Source organism: Medicago truncatula, chromosome 7 (genome assembly GCF_003473485.1).
Source record: "Medicago truncatula cultivar Jemalong A17 chromosome 7, MtrunA17r5.0-ANR, whole genome shotgun sequence".
Classification (NCBI taxonomy): domain Eukaryota; kingdom Viridiplantae; phylum Streptophyta; class Magnoliopsida; order Fabales; family Fabaceae; genus Medicago; species Medicago truncatula.
In genome coordinates, this window is record NC_053048.1 from 4,825,499 (window position 1) to 4,848,115 (window position 22,617).

At 33.1% G+C, this 22,617-nt stretch overlaps 3 protein-coding genes across 7 annotated transcripts; all 3 read right to left on the reverse strand.

Moving 5' to 3' along the window:
• Positions 1 to 3,575: 3,575 nt before the first annotated feature.
• Positions 3,576 to 6,773, reverse strand: LOC25497551 (uncharacterized FCP1 homology domain-containing protein C1271.03c). 3 transcript variants are annotated; one of them, XM_013592162.3, is made up of 7 exons: positions 6,612 to 6,773; positions 6,143 to 6,406; positions 5,680 to 5,761; positions 5,521 to 5,587; positions 4,648 to 4,833; positions 4,471 to 4,531; positions 3,576 to 3,964 (listed from the first exon to the last, which is right to left on the reverse strand). In XM_013592162.3, the coding sequence occupies exons 2-7, from the start codon at positions 6,369 to 6,371 to the stop codon at positions 3,792 to 3,794; spliced, it is 798 nt and encodes a 265-aa protein (XP_013447616.1). In that variant the 5' UTR covers positions 6,372 to 6,406; positions 6,612 to 6,773; the 3' UTR covers positions 3,576 to 3,791. The 3 variants fall into 3 exon arrangements, with proteins under 3 accessions (XP_013447616.1, XP_024625514.1, XP_024625515.1); XM_024769746.2 differs by having other exon boundaries at positions 6,143 to 6,389; positions 6,612 to 6,763; XM_024769747.2 differs by having other exon boundaries at positions 6,143 to 6,385; positions 6,612 to 6,742.
• Positions 6,774 to 12,184: 5,411 nt separating this feature from the next.
• Positions 12,185 to 15,169, reverse strand: LOC25497552 (uncharacterized FCP1 homology domain-containing protein C1271.03c). Its single transcript, XM_013592163.3, has 7 exons — positions 15,021 to 15,169; positions 14,560 to 14,836; positions 14,046 to 14,127; positions 13,877 to 13,943; positions 13,082 to 13,267; positions 12,919 to 12,979; positions 12,185 to 12,646 (listed from the first exon to the last, which is right to left on the reverse strand). Exons 2-7 carry the CDS (start codon positions 14,804 to 14,806, stop codon positions 12,474 to 12,476), a joined length of 816 nt encoding a protein of 271 aa, XP_013447617.1. The 5' UTR covers positions 14,807 to 14,836; positions 15,021 to 15,169; the 3' UTR covers positions 12,185 to 12,473.
• A 1,520-nt stretch (positions 15,170 to 16,689) lies between these two features.
• LOC25497553 (ubiquitin-like domain-containing CTD phosphatase 1) lies at positions 16,690 to 22,100 on the reverse strand. Of its 3 annotated transcripts, XM_024770185.2 has the most exons (7): positions 21,754 to 22,098; positions 19,116 to 19,277; positions 18,949 to 19,030; positions 18,713 to 18,779; positions 18,120 to 18,305; positions 17,962 to 18,022; positions 16,690 to 17,233 (listed from the first exon to the last, which is right to left on the reverse strand). In XM_024770185.2, the coding sequence occupies exons 1-7, from the start codon at positions 21,956 to 21,958 to the stop codon at positions 17,070 to 17,072; spliced, it is 927 nt and encodes a 308-aa protein (XP_024625953.1). In that variant the 5' UTR covers positions 21,959 to 22,098; the 3' UTR covers positions 16,690 to 17,069. The 3 variants fall into 3 exon arrangements, with proteins under 3 accessions (XP_024625953.1, XP_039683360.1, XP_039683359.1); XM_039827426.1 differs by lacking the exon at positions 18,713 to 18,779 and having other exon boundaries at positions 18,834 to 19,030; positions 19,116 to 19,274; positions 21,754 to 22,100; XM_039827425.1 differs by lacking the exon at positions 18,713 to 18,779 and having other exon boundaries at positions 18,834 to 19,030; positions 21,754 to 22,100.
• Positions 22,101 to 22,617: the final 517 nt, after the last annotated feature.

The window sequence follows — 22,617 nt, forward strand, 5'->3', positions numbered from 1 at the left end:
AATTTGCCCTTATCTTGAAAATTAAGATATACTTTCTTCCGTCACTATTATAAGCTAATATTATTTCTTAAGATTTATTGAATAAGATGTATTTGGTTTATAATAAAGTTTAGATACATCACTTATTAAATGAATCTGGAAAAGAAAAAAAAAATCTTGCTTTTAATATGACTGGTTATATCAAAAGTTGAAGAAAAAAAATAATTTAAGGGTAGATTTGAAAGAATAACACTTATTATAGTTCTTCAAAAAAACACTTATTGTAGTATTGTAATTGTATTTTTGATTATATTTGTGTTTACCGGTGTTTTTGGTAAACAATATGACTAGTTTTTAAACGTTGCTTGCAAGATTAAACTAGAAATCGTAGCACATGTTGTGCGATCTTTTTTCAGAAAATGTTTGAATGTTCATCATATTCATGAATTTACTTACGAAGAAGATGAATAAAATTGTTTTAGGATGAAGATAATTGTCTATCGACATAAACCAACATATTAAAGGGTAGATTTTTTTTTGTAGGAAAAAGGTGGGTTGATTTATGGATGATTTGTGGTGGAGAGGTGAGTTGTGATGGAGAAATTGGTGAAGAAAAGGGTTGAATTTCATGGGTTTGTAAGTCTGGAAAATATTTGATAGAGTAACAGTAGGTTTCTAATTTCTGAAAAATGAGTTGTGAAGGGCAGGGAAATCGTGTCAGGATTTGGAGAGGATCGTGTCACGATTTGATTTGAAACAGTCAAGAATTTTAAACTGGTCCTCCAATCATTTCACAATTAAGAGGAATAGTGTCACGGTTTCCTCAACTGCCAGTTTTTTATTTTAATTTTGAACTTCTAAAATCGTGTCACGATTACGCTATTACGTCACGATCTTAGTGTTAACACCAAAAATGAAATATTTGGTCGAACTCATGATTATATTTTCGACAAGGCAGATGGGTTATTTCGACATGTTGCAAAGTGCAAAGAGATTTCGACCAAGAGCATACAAACTTCGATACACCGCAATTTCGACCAAAGACAAACATAAATAATTTGAAGTTGCAATTGGAGTGCATGGTGACAAACAAGCCTGAAGTTTATTGAAGTTATTTTTTAATGTCTTGTGATTATGCCAAGTGTAGGGCTCTAAGTATAGGAAGTTATTGGTAGTTTTTTCTACAAAGTCTATATATATCAGTTTGTAATAATAACAATGGGTTGGTTTCTTGATTTCTGAAAACTCTGTAACACCCACGCCATGGGAGCAAACGGGTCCTGGAGTGGAGAGATTGACAGATTCCAACCACCTTTTACATTCCTACAATTTAATATCAATGTTCTTGTTTTACTTTCCTTTTTCTTTTGCATTTCTTTTCATCTTTATTCTATTTCTTCTTCTTTTTAACATGCTCACTTGAGCAATTTTCTATCATGTTGTCATGAGACAACTTGTTATTACAAGATGTTGGAAGCAATTCTGACATTAATGTTCTTAAAGAATGCATGAAGTGATGTCATAAACCGCGAGGCTTGAACGATCCCCTTTAAAAATACATTTGTCACCATCGATCGACATTTATGTCCTAAAACCATTGATGGATACCATTGATGGATAATAAAGTTTACATTATCAAAAATCGGTGTAAACACTTAGTTGCTGAGAGGATTGGCCTTGTGCACTTAGAAAAAAAATTCTTGCCCTAATTTTTTCAGCAAAAATATATTTTTATTTTATTGAAAGCAACAAAAATGAGAAACAATACCTGCAAATTGTAAATGGTAGGTTGCCTCCCATCCAACGCTTCTTTATCGTCACTAGCTTGACAGCGAAAGACTCTTAGAGGTCCGTAAGAACAAGTCCTACCCTTTCATTTGGTAGTTCTCCACCCAAGTATGGCTTGATTCTCTGTCCATTCACCTTGAAAATCCTATCACCTTCCGAAGTCATCAACTCCATAGCTCCATGAGGTGACAAAATTTTGATCACGAATGGCCCTGACCACTTGGACTTCAGCTTTCCAGAAAATAAATTAAACCTGGAATTATATAGTTGCCCAGCATTAAACTCCCTAGACACTAAGTGTTTTTCATGGTATCGCTTTGTTCTTTCTTTATAAATGAGCGCATTTTCATAAGCTCTCAACCTCATTTCCTCTAACTCATTTAGTTTCAAAAGTCTTTTCTTACCAGCTAGAGTTTGATCAAATTTAGGGCCTTGATAACCCGATAAGCTTTGCGTTCCAACTCTACTAGTAAATGACAAACCTTCCTATACACCAGCTGATAAGGGGACAGCCCTATATGGGTCTTCAAGGTTGTTTTATATGCCTATAGTGTGTTGTCTAATATCCTATACCAGTCCTTCCTGTTAGACACAATTGTCTTCTCTGAAATTTGCTTTAGTTGGCGGTTTGAAACCTCGACTTGCCCACTAGTTTAAGGATGATGTAGGGAGTTGCAACTTTATGCCTGACATCAATTTTTTAAAACAGTTTCAAGATAGTTATTGCAAAAGTGCTTCCCCCCATCAGATATCAAAACTCTAGAAGTATTTTTTTTTAACAAGTATTTTCAAGAAGTTAACCACAGTTTTGGCATCATTAGCAACACATGGTATTGCTTCAACCCACTTAGTCACATAGTCAACACACACCAAAATATACAGATGAGAATAAGAGGATGAGAAAGGTCCTATGAAGTCAATGCCCCAACAGTCAAAAGGTTCAATTTCTAAAATTCCATTATAGGACATCGCATTCCTCTTAGAGATATTACATGTTCTTTGGCACTGATCACATTATCAACAAGTATTTAAAAGGTGCATATAAGAGGATGGAAAAGGTCACATGAAGTCAATGCCCCAACAATCAAAAGGTTCAATTTCTAAAATTCCATTATGGGGCATCTCATTCCTTTTAGAGATATTACTTGTTCTTTGGCATCGATCACATTGTCAACAAGTATTTAAAAGATACATTATCTGTAAAAACAATGACTTTGGAGTCAATTAGGTAAGATCAAAATTTTTTCAATGCAAAAATTACAGCAAGCAATTCCTTTTCAATTGTGGAATAATTAATTTTATTTTCATTCAAAACCTTGCTTGCATATTTTTCGAAAACACTGGTAAACAATTTACTGAAAATAGAGAAACCATCAATACATACCTCGATATTTTTCTCTATCATGTCAAACATTATATTTTATTTTTTTTTGTCAGGTAGCCTAGTGGCTAGAAAATTCACCTTATAAGATGAATAAGTGTGGTGTCCGGGATTCGAACCCTGCATATAATAATGCATTGTCCTACCAACTGAGCTATGCTCACCAGACACATCAAACATGATATTAACAAGTAAACAAAGTTAATGATTTTTAAAAATAGAATAAATTTAATGTAACTATATGTGTCACAAGTTTGGCAATATCGAACACTAACATGTCAGATACCGAATAAACCTTCAATTTGATGTGTCAATACTAAATACGTCAAATTTTTCATTTCTCCACTAAAGAAACTTATATTGACAATCTTAAGTTGCATTAACACCACATGTAGATAGCAGTTTAATGCAAGATTATATATAAATATGTAATCACACAACAAATCTTTCAAATTCATTTTTCAAACTATCTGCAAAATTTCAACAAACCAGATTTCTTTTCAAAATTCTTCAGCCCTTGTAAAACAAATCCAAAAAGAGAAAAACCATACTCATTAGGAGCATGCAAAAATGAAGAATTCTTGCAGTTTAGCATAGCAGACTAACTAAATTGATCATATTACAACTGAAAGAAACCATGTTTTTACTTTTCAGGTTGACAAACAGAAAGACTATTGATAACATTGAGGTAGAAGTCCCAAGATTCATTTGTTTCAGCGATACGTTCTTGACCAAATGGATGTTGTTCTACATACTTCGACATATTTTCAGCATTTGCCAGTCCATCAAGATATTGTCGTAAATCGCCATCAGCAGCTGACGAAAAACATTTTATGTTATTATAATGCATAGCATAAGTTTTGGAAAGCATGAATAAGAATACACTGTTTCGTAAAGGCTTAATTACATTTTTTAGCATACAAGCGTTTAATTATATAAGTGTTTATGTATAAGCTATCTCTATAACAAAAGATAAAATAATTTCAAGACATAGAAATTACTCGTTGTTTTCATAAGTTATCCAAGAGAGTTTATGAAGAAAAAAAAAGCTTAAACCACATGTCATAAGCTCTTATCACAGACATCTCGTAAGTGGTTATGTCAGTTAATAAGCTCAAATAAACACATAAGCGTCGACCATGTTTATGTTACTATTTGTTTACCTTCACTTATTGCTAAAAAAAAATGAGATTATAGCCAAATCTTAACAGAAAGCTACATATAGAACACTGTTTAATAGGTAAAAGAGAAATTGAGAAGGGACAATAATCAAGCAAAACCTTATGAGTTTACAAATATATGTAGATCATTTTGTACCATACCTAATGAATTGTCATTCTGACTCTCATAACTGAATGTATGCGGAAAGATTGAGTTGTATGGCTGCAATAATTCATTGACACATTAATCATAGGTTGGGCCATGTCACAATATGTGATGGCTGAAAATAAGCTTGATAAATGAAAAAAAATATGTAAAGAAAGTGTTCGTTTATTTACTGGATTAAGCAGCGCCTTGTAAGGAGAATCATCCAGCAATAATGTGTTCGACTCATTGTAATATCCCCTCTCCCAAGGAAGATTCGGATCATACTTGTCCCAAATTTTCCTTAAATCCTTAAAAACTAGTGGCTTGCGCTTGTTCTCAAGAGTTTTGAAAGCTGTTTCAGTACAATGAGACATATCCTGTCAAAGAATATGTAGAATGAGATTAATCTAGACCAATGTTTTACTCTAGAGACCAATTATGCTAAAGCAATGCAATCATAAATCGATAACAAAAATTAACATGCCCTGTCATGATTTGCTGTCAGCATTTCCTACTGTGGTAGTCTCGGCCATATGTCAAAGATCGGACGATCAAGTTGTATTATAAATCAGATTTCAAAATTTAAAACACAAACCGTTCGTACTTCCTCTAACAATCCATATTTAGTGACTGTACTGACTGCAGTCAATCTGGATCGATAGTATAGTATTCCATAATGTACAGATGTAGCAGACCAAGTTGATGTGTTTTTATATTAAACTAGTTTCCTACCAAAGTGCTATATACCAATTGTATGGTTTTAAATCGAATTTGAGATCTTTGTAACGGCATCACAGCAGTTATTATTTCAATTGCATCAGCCACATTTTTCCGCAATATAAAGAAGGTTCATAGTATAACAGAATCCATAATTTAAAACTATGATACCGCTAAAAATGGAACGAAAGATGCAAATCAGAAAGCTTGATAATCCCTAATACAATGAAAAGATTACATAACTAAACATAGCATCTCAAAATCTCACCAGATTTAATTAAACATATACCATATGATTTATGCCAAATCTACCATCAAATATAATTGATATTCAAAGCAATACTTACCCAACAGAAAATCAACCTTTGTTTCATGTCTCCCATCAAATAATCAATGACACTGTCAACATTTTTCCTAAAAAATTATAAAACACATGAGTCAATAAGTAGCAACTAATAACTAATTGTCTACAAAGTGAAAGAAAAAGTTGTTGAGTTTAACAGTACTTCAATCTTGAAGACCACACAGCCACTTCAAATCTCTCAAAGCAGAAGTTCAGAAACTCGTAATAAAAAGGCCTCTCGAATACTGATGAAACAAAAAGCTCAATCAAATCATTAGAAAATAGATTGATCCATAAATCCAATTCTTATACGCAGTCAATGAGTAAGGAAATTTTATGCCTTCAATCAATTGCACTCGTCAAATCATTAAAAACCTATGTAGCACTGACACTTTAAAGTCCAAACCTAAGGTGTGTCCGGTTTCCGACACAACATGGGACACATGTGATACAATGTCATGTCTAGTGTATGTGTTTCATAGTTAAAATTATTTTACTTTAATCATAAATACATTCAAATTCAAACATATGATTGGTGTGATTTGGTGACAGTTACACCTATCAAAATTAAATGCTTAATTCATTTAAAAAGTAATAATAATAATAATAATAAATCTCTTACTCACATGCTTTTCTGGCTATGAATGCATCTGGTTTAACATGCCTTGGAGGTGGAAAAACAATATCAGCAAGAAGTCCATTTAAATCAAGAACAATAAGCTTCTTCTTCTTCAAAAATCCAATTGATAATATTTCAATTGATGAAATACACAAATTATTTTCCTCTTCTTTTTCATCAGTAACCGATAATTTTGTTATAATTTCTTCAGCAATAGTATCTTCACCAAAAACCATGTTCTTCCTTTTATCTATCTATGTCAAAATCAATTCTGTAAACATGAACATCATAATAATCATAGCATATCATACATAATATTCATAACAAAAAAAATATATATAATCTATATAACAAAACCAAGTATAATAATTAATACAATAATTCTAACAAGTGCGTGATAAGAACAAGAGCAAAAGCATGAGAACTAATCAAAAAGAGAAAGAAAACAGAATTTAAGGAATTTGAATGTAACATACCTGAAGAAGTGTTTGAGTTTCTCTCGAACAAAAGAAAAGTGTGTTTATGACTTGAACACAAAGGAAAGTAATATATATAGGAAAGTTAAAAAATAAAATAAAAAAATAAAAAAAAGATATAGCAGTTGACGTTTGGGATTTCAGTTTTTCGGACTTTGGTAGTTGGAGCAGTTTTTTTTACCGAAACAGAAATTTAGTTCAAAGGACAAAATAGGGAAACTAAAACTTTGAATGTCTGTCTCTAAGTAATTTAAGATTTTTGCCAGCGGTGCAAATTGATTGAAAAGTTTCATTTTTTAAAAGAAGGTTTAATTAAAAGTTGTTTCCAACGATATTGTCTGTATGGATTAAAATAAATGTTATTTTGACGTAGAATAAGGGCTAATTTATTACAGCTTTTTAAAAAAATCATAATCTAAAAATTTAAAAACAGCTTTTAAAACATGCTCTCAAAAAATAGATTTTTTTAGAGGAGAAAGAAAATATGGTTTAAAAGATTGAACTAATTTAGTAACAAAAAATAGATTTTATATAGTTGTATTTTTTTTGATTAATTTTATATAGTTGTATCCAAACAAATTAAATTAAACTATTTGTTTTAAAAAAATTGATTTTTATTACGGTAAACAAACGCAAAATAGATTCTGATTTTTCATAATATCTTTAAATTATTTTATGTTAAAATCACTTTTATTTTAATCCATAACAAATGATGGGCCCTTAATTTGTTTGGATACAACTAGTGTTTTAAAACCCAGACGATCCGACGAGTTGAACTGGAGGGGTGGACGGGTTGGTCAGCTAATCAGACCGGATATGCAAGCAACCCAGGAAACACGATGTAACCCATGTGGGTCGGGTGGGCGAACCAATGAACCGTATGACCCACCTGAGTACATGCACCACAATATTGTTAACACTTACCATTTGGCTATGTGAATTTGCTTGTTAAATTTCTATATGAACTATATATATTTAACCGAAACGTTTATTTCTCACGAGTATATATATATATATATATATTGACAAGAATAAACTTATTGCATTTCATTCATAATAATAGTAGAGATACAAGATGAAATCCTAATATGAATATGGAAACTAGCATGACAGAAAACCACTCTAGCAAAACTATGAGCGACTTCGTTGGTTTGTCTCCGAACAAACCTAACATCAGAGGTTACTAAATCAGAAGCTAACAGACGTCTACAGTCATTGATTATTGCGCTTAAATTAGAGACGCCACATTTTCTGCCATAAAGACTATATACCACAATTTTGGAATCAAGCTTAAAGTCCAAAATACCTAGTTGCAGATCGCGAACTCAGTACATGGTTGATAATAAACCTAAAGCCTCACCCAAATCCACATCAAGGAGCGGAGGCATCCATTCAGTCTTGGCCAAAACATAATGATCTTCATCATCTTGAATGCACACACCAATGTCAACCCGATTCCGAGCTTCAGAAAAGGACGCATCAACATTACATTTAAATCTACCGAGACTTTCTTTAATCCACTTTAAGTCATTCAGGGTAGCGGGATGCTGAGGGATAGGATGACGAATAGATTGAGCATTCCTCCAACTAGTAAGAAGAAATCGTGCAGGAGCACAAATAGCTTGAGCTAGTTCAGTAACATTGTTCCATACTTTGTTGTTTCGATGCTTCCATATACTCCAAAGGATCACACTGAAAACTTGCTTTTGCTGCTGGTCCGGGTGTTGTAAGATAGCAAACACATTGGTTGGAAAGCTTCCATCAATATTGATAGACTTTTAGCAAGTGTACTAAAAATGCATCGAAGTAATAAAATATGTTCATATTCACGAGGACTGTGTTAATCTCAATTTAGCAATAAAGTAAATATTTAGGATGTATAAATTATTTTGTTTAGATTTTATTTGATTGCATAAAATTAAATAACATAAAATAAAGATTCGGTTAGAAAATATAGATTTGGTTAGAAAATATGAAGAGAGATGAGATCAGGTCTTTCGAATCATCTATGTTCCCCTAATTGGTATACTTCACATATTCTTATGAATGATTTTCTAGTTCCACGATAGTTAAAAAAATAGTCATAATCAATCCCTTGACTTAAGACCCTCTTCTCAAACTACAGCCCCTAATTCCTTAGTTGGTCTAATAATCTTTGAAGGTTTAAGCACGTTAACCTAATATCACTAACAAACAATTATTCATTCCTAGACTAACCCTGTTTATTAGAACAATTCAATGTTGTCTAAGTAGAAAACTATGGTCAATAGTCATTCATTCTCACTAAATCATGTTTATATTTGATTAGGATATAAAAAGCATTAAGAACAATTGAATTGAATAAAAACTAGATTGTCATTCACAATAAATAGAGTTTCAGAGCAACATGGTTCAATTAGGGTTACAAAGAATCATCTCAGACCTAATCTCTAAGAGATTTAGCTACACATAATTGAGTTTACAAATAGCATAATCAATAGTGGAATCAAAACATACATGAACTGATAGAAGGTTGAAGAAATCGCCCTCCTAGCCGTCTTTAGGTCTCAAAATCTCACTTTGCTCTCTCCAATTCGTAACTCTTGTGTTTGGAACTGACTTCAGCTTAAATAGGCAAGTCTGGATGCGCGCAAAATCGCGCTACGGTAATAAAGAATCGCACCACGATTTCTTCAAAACCCTAGATTCTTTCCAGATCCTTCCTCAAAATCGTAGTGCGCTACTGAAAATCGTATCACGATTTCAACAGCTCAAAAACATGCCTCACTGGTTACAAAATTACGTCACAGTAGTAAAAATCGTGACACGGTGCCTTTTTTTAGCTTCTTCAATTTTTTCTTGCTTTTCTTGTTGCTTAATCTTTCTTGTGAGCTCAAAAATATCATAAAAAGACTCTAAAAATAACGAATGATTGACTGTCATCACAACCCCAAACTTGAACCATTCCTTGTCCTCAAGGAATCTACTTGCAATTCTTCCAAAACGAGAACACAACCAGAATAAGTAAGACCATGTGCAAATAATTCTTCCAAAGCCAGTACTCTCTGGAGGAACTTCGCTTGAGCAAGCTCCAAGCGAGTGCTCACTGGAGTACAATCGCTTAAAGCGAACTGCTCTCTGACAGCATTCTTTGTTTTGATGTTCCGGGCATCCGAGGTCGATCCTCGTGGTTCCAAACTGATCCCTTTGATGTAATTAAATGTGATTGAACCTTCTAAATCTTTAGTAACATCAATTGAGTTAGATTGAACTTGGTTTTGTAAATCGTACCTTAACGCTTTGAAAATAGTTCAAGAACATGAATTTTTCGAAAACTCGATTTCTCAAGAAAAAAGTGTAGGACTAAGGTTGTCTAGTATTGTTATGATTTGTAAAAAAAAAAATTGGATGGGATTCATGGACTTTAACTTGGTTTTGTCTTGAAAACTTGAATTTCTTTGAAAAGCGGTAAAATGATACGAACTTTGCAAAACTTTGTAATTTAATTGATTTGACCTATGAGACATTGAAGTACACACTACTTCACTCATATGTGATTTGTGTATATACTTGGTTGAGGCTTCTCAACGTGTTTGATTTGTTTTGTCGGATAACTTGAAAAATGAAAGAAAACGATACGAACTTGTCGTGATTTTGTGATTTCTTAGAATTGGCCTAGGATACTCATGTGCCTAAGCTACTATGAACATATGTGAGTAGTGCATGTGTTTGGTTGAGGCAATTGTATATGTTGGTTAGTTTTGGTTGAATTCCTTAATAGTCACTTTCCTTGAAAATGTTAACTTTGATGACTATGTTAATGATGTAGAACTTGATGAGGGTGTTTGTGTCGATGAACTATAGTATGATAATTACATTGTTGGTTGTTTGTGTGTTGCATTTGTACATGCTAAATGTTGATGATTGGATGCGGTGATTGCATGTATTGAATTATGTTTTTTAATTATGACATACAAATGATGGTGAAAATTATGGTGAATGCATGTATGCAAAATGAAGGTGAAAATGATGGTGAGTTGTTGAACATGTGCATAGTGTGTCATATGTTCATGCATCATAAGTCGTAGGATATTTATATCCAGTGAGGTGATCAAATACTTTGTATTCAAAATGAATGTGATTATGATGGTATGTTGGCATTAAGAGGTGACGATCTTGTTAGTGATGGTACCACATGCATGTAGGAGTCGTGTCTAGGCGCATAGCATGATTTGCCTCGAGTCCTAATTGCTTATGTGTTTGGTGATTAATGTGATTGATGAATTGCATACTTGTGATGTTGTGAATTTATTTGCGTTGATGAATAACATTGAAGTTGGACTCTCTTTTGTTAACTAATTTAAGTTCAATATGATGGAAACCTTTTCAATTGTTTATGCTTAATTATGATGATGTGAAGCTAACCCCAGTGGTCTTTGGTTGACCACCTACCTATTTGTATGAATGGCTAGACGGCGTGCAAGAGTATTTTTGTTGCTTGCTTGGTGAGTGCTTGAGGATAGCGAGAGCTTCCTCCATTTTCTGTTTTTGGAGTCTTAGTTCAGGGCTCTGATTTAGGATGTCGTTCTTTCTTTTATTTTGGTATTGATTATGTTGTTGAGAATTTACTCACATGTTGAGATTGGAGATTTATTTGGGTGATGTATTGGAAGATGTATACTATTTATCCGCTGCGACGTTTTTGAGAAAAAAAATTAATATGCTTGTTTTGAAAACTATTGAAGACGTGACGTCTATTTTCTTGAATATTTGTAGTATTCGCGTGTTTTATCAATTTAATGGAAGTATGACGTTGCACACTAGAGGGGATCTAAACCCTGTAAAAAGTTTTGATATAAACCCTATTTCAATTTCATCTTACACTCACATTGTCAGATGGTTGTTTCAATTGGATGATTTTAAGTTTTGATGACTTTTATGACATTAGTGTATTTAGTGACCCAGGTTCGAATACTGACAATTGATGTTGATGAAGCAACAGTTGGTAGATGATTACTTAAAATAAATTATTTTGAGAAGAAAAATAATTAGAATTAGTTACAAGAGAAGATAGAGACAAAGTCAATAAAGTCTCATCTCCACAGTCACAAGAGAAAGGAATCAACAACAAAAGAAAAAATACTTTAATACAATATACTTAGGTTTCGATTCTATTCAAAACCCACAACTTTAATTTTATATTTTCTGTTGTACAAATTTGTTCCTATTTCGACGGATTTATAGCGTCCAATTTCAACTTTGTTGAAAAAGTTGGTTTTGATGTAAGATATCGATTCAATTTTTCACTTATGTTGTATCTATTTGTCCTAATTATGATGGTTTTTCTTTTGTTTTGGGTTTGTTTGATGAAGAAGATGAAGTTAATGAAGATCATGTCAAAAAATAAGATGAGAAAAGAAGACGACGAAAGGTAAAATAAATTTGGTCTTGGTGATTCACTATTAGATTTAATGGAAATGCAAGATTTGATTGTTTCTTTTTTGAAAAAAGAAAAAAATCGAACAATTAAAATAAAAGAAGTTAACGAGGTTTTTGTTGGATCGTCTATATTATTGATCCATTTTATATATTTGGGGTTGAAAACTAACACAATGACACATAGTTGAGAGAGCAAAATGTAAGAAACATTAGTTATGAAACCAAAATAAAACTAAGTAATTAAGTGTATTTTGCCACACAATTTGTTTTTCCAAAATTCTTCAGCCCTTGTACATTTTTCCCAAAAGAGAAAAACCATTAATCAAAAACCATACTCAAAAGGGGACTCTAATATGCAATCATGCAAAAATGAAACAGCTATATAGAAGTTTAGCCTAGCAGACCAACAAAATTGATCATATTCCAATTGCAAGAAACCATTTTTCACTTCTTAGGTTGACAAGTAGAAAGACTATTGATCACATTGAGGTAGAAATCCCAAGCTTCACTTTTTTCAGTGATACGTTCTTGACCAAATGGATGTTGTTCTACATACATCAACATATTTTCAGCATTTGCCAATCCTTCCACATATCGTCGAAGATCGCCTCCAGCAGCTGACAAAAAAAAAAACTTTTTTTTGTCATTAACAAAGCATATCGAAATTCTAAGGATATTCGAGGTTCGATCTCTAGAAACTAGTGTAACCGCTATCTTACTAGTAACATTTTTCTATTGAGAAAATAATGCATAGCACAAGGTTTGGAAAACACGAAAAAAATGAGTACACCCTTCAACACGGTAAGAAATAGATGAGAGAAATAAAAGGGAAAAAACCAAGTAAAACCTTATGAATTTACAAATAGTGAAGGGTCAATTTGTAACATACCTAGTGAAGTGTCATTCTGATTCTCATAACTGAATGTATGAGGAAAGATTGAGTTGTATGGCTACAATAATTTATCAAAACATTAAGCATAAGTTAGGACATGATTGTTGAAAAAAAGCATGATAAATGAAGAAAAATACAAAGGAAGGGTTAGTTGATTTACAGGATTAAGCAGTGCCTTGTAGGGAGAATCATCCAACAGCAATGTGTTTGACTCATTGTAATATCCCTTCTCCCAAGGAAGATTAGGATCATACTTGTTCCAAATTTTCCTTAAATCCTTAAAAACTAGTGGCTTGTGCTTGTTTTGAAGAGTTTTGAAAGTTGTTTCAGTACAATGTGACAGGTTCTGTCAAAGAATATGTAGAATGAGATGAAATGTAAACTAATGTTTTACACAAGAGACCAATTATGCTAAAACAAATGCAATCATCATTCAATAAAGAATTTATTTTAAGTTGTATTGTGAATCAGATATCAGAATAAAAATACAAACTGTCCGATCTCTATCTAACAACCGACATTTACCGGCTGTAGTGACTGCAACGTTGAAGTTGTAGTCAATCTGGATTGGTAAGAGAGTATACCAAACTGTACAAATGTATCAAGCCAAGTTGATGCAATTTCATATAAAATCAGTCTCTAAGAAAAGTAGCTATATTACGACTCATGGTTTTAAATTGAAGTCCGCAACTGCAGTTGTGGCCGTAATGTAAAACACTTTGAGGTCTCTGAGTCTGCATTGCAAGTTCGCAACCAAAATTTCAATTGCATCGGCCGCATTTTCCCACATTTTTCCGTAATATAATGGTTCATAGCATGTAAAGATTACACTAACTAAAATAACTCGATTAAAATTAAGTCGGACATAACTCAACGCGGCTGTTCAAAATCTCACAAACTTCAGTTCAACATGTAATATAGGATTTAGGTGAAATCTACCAAAACAGATTCTTACCCAACAGAAAATCAGCCTATGCTTCATGTCTCCCATCAAATAATCGACGACTCTGTCAACATTTTTTCTACAAAATTATGAAAAATGAGTCAATATACAAGCAACAACTAATTAATTAAATGCAAATTGAAAGTTCATAGAACACAATGATTAAGTTTAAGAGTAATACTTCATTCTTGAAGACCACACAGCCACATCAAATCTCTCAAAGCAGAAGTTCAGAAATTCATGATAAAATGGCCTCTTGAATACTGAAAAAAAAAAAAAATTATTCAAACCAATCATTAAGAAATGGATTAATTCAAAGATTTAATTCATATACACCATCAATTCGTAAATAATTTTGCCGACTTAAAAAGTATAAAACATTTGTATACCGTCAATAGTTGTATCCATTAGATCATTAAATTGAATGCGTGTTTTTTGTCCGACACGAACTAGGACATGCGGTTATATTCAATTCACTCTTTTTCTCAAATTAAATTATTAATGTCGATTTGTCACTATCGTGTCCGTGCTTTAATCAAAACAATTTTGATCATAAAACTTTAAAAGTCAAACATATGATTAGAGTGTCACTGTCGTGTCCGTGTGCGTCATTTAATCATTACAAGCTTTAAAGTTAAACATATGATAATGATGAAAAAGGTAATAATAATAATGATGAAACAGCTGTTTCTGACCTGCTTTCCTAGCTATGGTTGCATCTGATTTAACATTCTTTGGAGGTGGAGAAACAATGTCAGCAACAAGTCCATTTAAATCAAGAACAATAAGCTTTTTCTTGCTCAAACATCCAATTGGTATTTCCACTGAAGAAGAAATACACAAGACTTTTTCCTCCTCTTCTTTTTTTTCATCCTTAACTGATAATTTTGTTATCATTTCTTGAGCAATAGTATCCTCTAACTTTGCTTCATCAAAAACCATTTTCTTCCTTTTATCTATGCAAAATCAATTCTGTAAACATGAACATCATATATCATACATAGTGGTGTTCAAATAAATGTAACATAATCATATGACATAACAAAAAAAAAAAATATAATCTATATAACAAAAACAAGTATAAGAATTAATACATTAATTCTAACAAGTGTGTGATAATAACAAAACCAACATAAAAAAAGACAGAAAACAGTACCTGAAGAAGTGTTTGAGTTTTCTACTTCATGACTTGAACGCAAAGGAAAGGAATATAAATAGAAAAGAGAAAAGTTTAAAAAATAAATAAAATAAAATAAAATAAAAGATATAGCATTGACCTTTGGACGTTCAATTTTCTGACTTTGGAAGTTGGGACAGTTTTTAGTTCAAAAGAACACAGCGGGCAACTACTAATATGTATGTGTCCCAATGTTTTGTTTTTTGGTTACAGTCCCAATGTTTATTTGATTTTTGGAGTAAGTAATTTAAGGTTTTAGTGAAAAATCAATTTTTTTTTTCTTTTACAATTTTCTCGCAGTTTAATTTAGTCTTCTATACAATTAAAACATACTAATTTAGTCTGCGGGCAAAATTCGTCTTCAACTCATTATAAATTTATAGTAAAATAGATTAATTTGCTCACGGTATTAAAACGTCTTTGACCAATTTAAATTTTAGTCAGAGACATTTAATTTAGTCTGAGACATTTAAATTTTATTTTTGTTAAGAAAATCGAGCACTATAAAATTGTGAAGGACCAATTTAAGTCTTTACTCTTGAGATTTTTTCCAAAATACAAATCGATTAAAATAGTTTAAATGATTAAGAGTGGTGATAATTTATACACTAAGGGGATACACATTAACAAACTTAATCTAGAAAGATTTTGTTAAAAGTATTAAAATTTCTTAAAAGTATATAAATTCTCTTATAGTGTAGGTTATTGACTTAAAAGGAAAAAAAATCCTTATAAAAAGAGTATAAAGATGGTGGACCACCGGTTCAAAGCAATTTTCCACATAAAACATTTAGAAATGGGAGGGTAATTATGTGGGGTCCAGCCATTGTCACATACATTTGACAAAATGGAAGGTTGCATGTGATGACAAGTAGCAAGATGCATGGTGTAGTGTATCAGTAACACATGGTGTAGTGTATGAGTGACACATGTGTTGGTGCATGCAAGGGACACTTGGTGTTGTGCATGCATTGCAAGGGACACTTGGTGTTGTGCATGAAAGGCAAATGACAAATGTCTTCGTGCATGTAAGGAAACTTTGGTTTGCTTCTCCTATAAATAGGATCATGAACAAGCATTCACAACACACCACAAGATAAGAACAACGAAAAGCAAGATAGAAAGAGAGTCTTGCTCAAGAGAAAAGTTATCTTCATAAAGAGTTTTCTTGTGAGAGAAATAGAGAGCCAATTTGTAAGTGTTCCTTACAAATTGAAAGATATATTGTAGTGAGATCCACCTAAGGGTAAAGTTGTTGTATTTCCATTATCATTATAGTGGAAGGTTTAAGAGGCCCAAAGGTCCCGTGGTTTTTTCCCTTTCTCCCATTATCTATGTGTCATTGCGCTTATATTCTACGTTTCCGCTAGTGTCTATTTTGGTTTCATGAGGGAGGAAGCAGGAACACGGAAATACTAATGCCTCCCTTAAACATTCCAAGAAACTATCCTTTTACATGGCTTCCAATTGATTGGAAATCCTGAAAAATTGGTCGAGTTCATTGCTAAAGAAATGGATTTGACCAATCTTTTTTCTTTTTCACCAAATTGATTTAAGAACTAGCTCCACATATAGGTATTGTTAAAAAAAAAAAAAAAACACTAGGAGACGGTTTACATATGAAATATATAATGACACGGAACAAATCTAGGAAATTCACTTAAAAAAATTTCAATAAAATTCAACCAATAAACTAACAAGAATATTTTTAGAATGCTTCACCCCTTGTACATTTAATCCAAAAGGGGGAAAATCCATAATCAAAATACAATAGTGATGCACTTGAAAAGGAGGGCCTCATAAGCAATCATGCAAAAATACATAGTTTTTTACCATTGATTAAAGTTAAGAGGGTATCAGAGAGAGGAAGATCCTTCTATACACAGTTCTGAATCATTGATTAGAGATAGAGGTAATCAGAGAGAAGAAGAGCCTTCTACGTCTCAATTTCTTCAAACAAACCTTCTGGATTATTCAGCCGCCGACAGAGTGCATAAACTGATATATTAGTTGAAAGGCACTTGATTTTCACTCTTTAGGTTCAACCAAAGAAAGAATCTTGAGGTAAAAGTCCCAAGATTCATTTGTTTCACTGATACGCTTTTGACCATGTGGGTGCTTCTCTACATACTTCACCATATCTTCAACTTTTGCCAACTTTTCTAGATATTGTCGTAATTCACCTCCAACACCTGAAACAAATAATTTGGCGGGTATGAAAAGGAACATTCTCTAGTCACCACTATAAAATATCCCTTCAACAATTAAAGCACTCTTTTAAGATTTTTTTTATTTTCTTGGATAAACAGATGTTTGAACCGTTTATGATAGAACATTATGGCGTACTTTGATCCATGTAGCCAACCCCACTTAGTGGGATAAGACTTGGTTCTTGTTGTTGTTGTTGTATATATAAATGTTTGAACCCCTTTTAACTCATTCATTTCCTTTAACCCTTAGCTCAAACCAATTGAGTGTGTGTTTTGTATCACGATAGGTATACCGAAATCATGGTGTGCCACTGTGATTATACAAAAGCTACACTCTATCGCTTTTGTAAAATCAAAGTGGCTCACCATGATACCAAAAATGCCCTGAGCTACTAACCTCCCAAAGCACTCGTGATTGAAAAATTATTGTAAAGCAAAAGTACAAGTCTAACGCAAAAAGGCAATTTAAAACAGGTGTACGAAATAACTTGAGTATGTTTATACCATACAGATGAGTGTAAAATTTGTGTTTCCCTTTGCTTTTTGGCATAAGTGGCGAAATGTCAAAATAAAGCTCTATAAAATGAAGTAAACAGTATAGCTAATAGCTATAGAGACGGAATAGAAAATAAGTCAAGTGTTCCTAGTTCATTAGCAGAATCAAGCAACACTTTCTAACCGTACAATAAATAGGTCATTTTGTACCATACCTAGTGATTTGTCCTTCTTTTTCCGATAAGTGAATGAGTGTGGAAAGATTGAGTTGTATGGCTACAACAATGTATCAAAACATTAAACATAAGTTAGGACATGTCATTATATAAGATAACTTAAAATTATATATGAGAAAATGAGTTAGTTTATTTACAGGATTAAGTAACCCCTTGTAGGGAGAGTCATCCAAAAGCAATGTATTTGATTCATTGTAGTACCCCTTCTCCCAAGGAAGATTCGGATCGTACTTATCCCAAATTTTTCTCAGATCCTTAAACACCACTGTCTTGCGCTTGTCTTCAAGAGTACTGATATTTGTCACAGTACATTGTGAAATGCTCTGTCAAAAATATGTAGATTGAGATGAAAGTACACAAATGTGGAAAGTATTCTAAAATGTGGAAATCTATCAGGCTTGCAAGTTGATGCAATGTTATGTTTTATATAAAACGGACTAACAAGTGTAAAAAAGAGCATTCATATTTAAATCGAAATTGAACTATAGATGTACAATTGAATTGGAAACCTGGTTGGTCCCTAACATTGAAAGAAGTATGAAATACATGATTCAAACACTCAAATTAAAACTTATGTAAGAAACAGAACATGGTAATCCAAAAAGTCACAAGCTTAATCATATAGATACCAAAACAGTTTCACCAGATGACAAGATATTTGAAAATGAAAGACAACAAGAGTATCATTTTGGAAAGTCAAAGCAAACAGGATAAAGAGCTGAGTGCTCACCCAACAGAAAATCAACCTCTCTTTCAAGTCACCCATCAAATAATTAAGAAAACGGTTGACATTTTTCCTACAAAATTATAAAATCCAGGAGTTAATAAGCAGCAGCTAGTTAAATGCTTACCACAGAATAGGTCCCTGAAAAAAGGGGCAGCAACTGAAAGATAAATGCAGACAAATTGAGAACAAGATAGCTGTTGAGTGACATTATATAGAACAAAGTTGAAGTTGAAGAGTACTCTATTCTTGAAGACCACACAGCCACATCAAAATTCTCGAAGCAAAAGTTCAGAAACTCACTACAAAATGGCCTTTTGTATACTGAAATGAAATAAAATCCAATTAACAAAAAAGACATAACTCATTGAAGAAGAAAAAAAGTAAAAATAACACGATAATTTCTCACCTGCTTTCTTGGCTATCATTGCATCTCTTTTTATATTCTTTGGGTAAGGATGTGAAACTATGTCAGCAAGAAGCCCGTTAACATCAAGAACAAGAAGCTTCTTCTTCAAACATCCAATAGATTTTCCAATGGAAGGTATTTGCAAATCCTCTGGCCTATCTTCTTCATCCGTAACCGATAATTTTCGTATTTCGTTAGTACATGAATTGTAACTCCTCGGTTACATAGGGTTTAAATAATTGGAAATAAGTGGAAAATTATAATAAATAAAACAAGCATTTAGTAGAAGATAAGTAAATAACCTGAAAATACTTTAATAAAAAATTTCTTCAAAGACAAAAAATCATACATCTAAAAATTCAATAATAATGCAAGAATCACCAAAACTTGGTGGATTTCAAACAAACCTAAAACAAATTTCCCACCAAGCCAAAAGTGACTAATCAAAGGAAAGAATAATCATCAAAGAAACAAAAGGCTCCTCGGTGTGCTCAGAGTATCTTTTTCCAATATCTCAAAAACATTACCAGTGAGATTTATAAATATCAGTAAATATACTACAGTTTTAAATCAGTTTAAAAAAGTGATTTTTCCAACCGGCATTGCAACTGTAAAAATTGACCAAGATATCATATTCTTTCAATAATAATATAGTAATAACAACTCGAAAATCAAATACATTAAAATAGATCATTATAATTCATATAATGACATCTCACAATTAAATTAAATACCTTCATTCCATTCTCAATTATCGTTGAAATCATTTTATAATAAAAAAAATTAACACATTGTGCGGGTGTCCCAACTGCCTCATCCCATTGGAATGGTGTCTGCTATCACTTCCAAATAGGTGATGGTACACAAATCTATTGGAACACCAGCTCATCTCATGTGGGTAATCAAGCCTGTCTTTGTGGAGCTCAAAGTTTATCTGGGTGGGATACGAGACCCGTCCATATGGAGCACATACCTCATATCTATGTAAATATTTGTAAACTACAAGACCCATCCATGTGGAGCACACAGCTCAATCTTTAGGTACATAACCATCGACTAATGGACACATCCATGTGGATCACACAGCCAGATCTCTGGGTAAATAACCATCAACTATTCAACAGATCCATATCGAGCACATAGCTCATATTGGGTAAATAACCATAAGATACAAGAACCACCAATATGGACCACATAGCTCATTTGGGGTAAATGACTGTGGAACGCATGGCTCATCTCATACATATGGCACATCCCAGGCAAATAATCATGAGACATAGGAACCATTGATAGGGAGCACATAGCTCATCTCTCTCATACATATGGCACATCCTGGGCAAATAACCGTGAGATATATGACCCATCGATGAGGAGAACATAGCTCATCTGTCTCATACATATGGCACATCCTGGGCAAACAACCGTTAGATAACCCATCGATGAGGAGCACATAGCTCATCTGTCTCATACATATGGCACATCCTGGGCAAATAACCGTGAGATATATGACCCATCGATGAGGAGCACATAGCTCATCTGTCTCATACATATGGCACATCCTGGGCAAATAACCGTGAGATATATGACCCATCGATGAGGAGCACATAGCTCATCTGTCTCATACATATGGCACATCCTGGGCAAATAACCGAGACATAACCCATCGATGAGGAGCACATAGCTCATCTGTCTCATACATATGGCACATCCTGGGAAAATAACCGTGAGACAGAACCCATCGATAGGGAGCACATAGCTCATTCGCTCATGCATATGGCACATCCTGGGCAAATAACCGTGAGACACAGGACCCATCGATAGGGAGCACATAGCTCATCTGTCTCATTTATATGGCTAATCCTGGGTAAATAACCGTGAGATATATCGATAGGGAGCACATAGCTCATTTGTCTCGTATACATAGCTCATGGGTAAATAACCGTGAGATATAGGATCCATCGATATGGAGCACATAGCTCATTCTGGGAAATAACTACGGAACATTTGACTTGTCTCATTCATATAGCCATATAGCTCATCCTGGGTAAATAACATTAAGATACTGGACACATCGATATGGAGCACATAACCCATCTTCGGTAAATAACTGAGGACCACATGGCTCGTCTCGTACATATGGCTCATATTGGCTCATATAGGGCAAATAGAGTAAATAACTGTGATATAAGACCACATAACTAATCCCGTAAATAACTTTGGAACACTTGGCTCATCTCCAACGACCAACCACCCAACAATCATCGATCAAAATCCCTTTTAGTTCCGTTTCATGCAAACATCACTAAAATGGATTATTCATTATCTAAATCCCTTTTTTCACTACCATCATCATGAAAAATCATCACATATTTGTAAAAGGCTTTAATTCATATAATTCCTTCAATATATTCAACAAATCATAAAAAAATCATCCATAACCATCAATTCAACAGACCAATTGAATACATAACAACAATCAATTTCATGATTATAAATCCAACATTTCACAAATCCCACAATTAACAAAGTTGGGTTTTCATCGAAAACCCTAACTCGTTCCAAATTCCGATATCACCAATCAAAAAATGTACCATAAAAAAACGTTTCAAAAAAACAGTGTGATGTGATTATTACTCACCTTGCGCAGAGTTAGTTAACTCAGAAATAATGTTACTGTTCAAACTAGTATCATTTTGTTGTGTTGCTAATTTCTTCTTCATCTTCTTCCTCTGCTTACTCAGTTTTCTCTTTCGTTTTTTGTTACTCGTTGGAGAAAGATTGTTATTATTCAGAACTTGTTCTTCTTCTTTCTCTGTTTTCATACCTGAAATCTCGTTGTTCATAGATTCTGAAAAATCTTCAATCTGAGAATGTGGTGAATTTGTCGCAGCGGCGGCGGCGGTGGTTTAGAGAGGAAACGGTGGTGGTTTAGTTTCTTAGGGTTTCAACTTCTGAACGTGCACTTGTGTTATTTCTTTTTTCCTTTCTTTCGAATAAAAAATAGGAGTAATGGACCAAACAAATCTTGACCAAAATTCAAGAAAAGGGAAGTAGAATTACTTTTTCCACTCTACCAACTTCTTACGCACCCTCCAAATTAATTATTTTGCGTCATTTTAATTTTATAATTCGAAATATGTTTTCCCACAAAACAAAAAACTGAACCATATTTCAAAAAATAAATAAATAAATGAAACATGTTTGATTTTTTTTTTTGAAGAAGTTAAAATGAATTATATTACCACCTCAAAAAAGTTCTTTCTAGCACAAGACGTACTAAGGAAAGGACTTTAGAGTCAACAACGATATTTACAACAGTCGCCTATACAAAGCAAATAAACGGAAAAGTAACTCTTAGCCTATGCCCAATATGGTAAGCCACCACCCATGGTAATTGAGGGGAAGAGAAATATACTTCGCCTTCAACCACGTATAAGCAAGCAATTTAATCTTATCGACCACCTGATTAACAGAGCATTCTTTGATATTAAACAGCCTACTG

What these genes read in the sequence shown, in the direction of transcription:
- LOC25497552 (XM_013592163.3), bottom strand. Translation starts at nt 14,806, where the DNA reads ATGGTTTTTGATGAAGCAAAGTTAGAGGATACTATTGCTCAAGAAATG. An exon ending in ACAAGGCACTGCTTAATCCT is followed by an intron (nt 12,980 to 13,081) that starts GTAAATCAACTA and finishes AAATTATTGTAG; the next exon opens with CCATACAACTCAATCTTTCC. An exon ending in TCAGAATGACACTTCACTAG is followed by an intron (nt 12,647 to 12,918) that starts GTATGTTACAAA and finishes TTTTTTTGTCAG; the next exon opens with CTGCTGGAGGCGATCTTCGA.
- LOC25497551 (XM_013592162.3), bottom strand. Translation starts at nt 6,371, where the DNA reads ATGGTTTTTGGTGAAGATACTATTGCTGAAGAAATTATAACAAAATTA. An exon ending in ATTCATAGCCAGAAAAGCAT is followed by an intron (nt 5,762 to 6,142) that starts GTGAGTAAGAGA and finishes TTGTTTCATCAG; the next exon opens with TATTCGAGAGGCCTTTTTAT. An exon ending in GTGTGGTCTTCAAGATTGAA is followed by an intron (nt 5,588 to 5,679) that starts GTACTGTTAAAC and finishes ATAATTTTTTAG; the next exon opens with GAAAAATGTTGACAGTGTCA.
- LOC25497553 (XM_039827425.1), bottom strand. Translation starts at nt 21,958, where the DNA reads ATGAACAACGAGATTTCAGGTATGAAAACAGAGAAAGAAGAAGAACAA. An exon ending in AATGATAGCCAAGAAAGCAG is followed by an intron (nt 19,031 to 19,115) that starts GTGAGAAATTAT and finishes ATTTCATTTCAG; the next exon opens with TATACAAAAGGCCATTTTGT. An exon ending in ACAAGGGGTTACTTAATCCT is followed by an intron (nt 18,023 to 18,119) that starts GTAAATAAACTA and finishes ACATTGTTGTAG; the next exon opens with CCATACAACTCAATCTTTCC.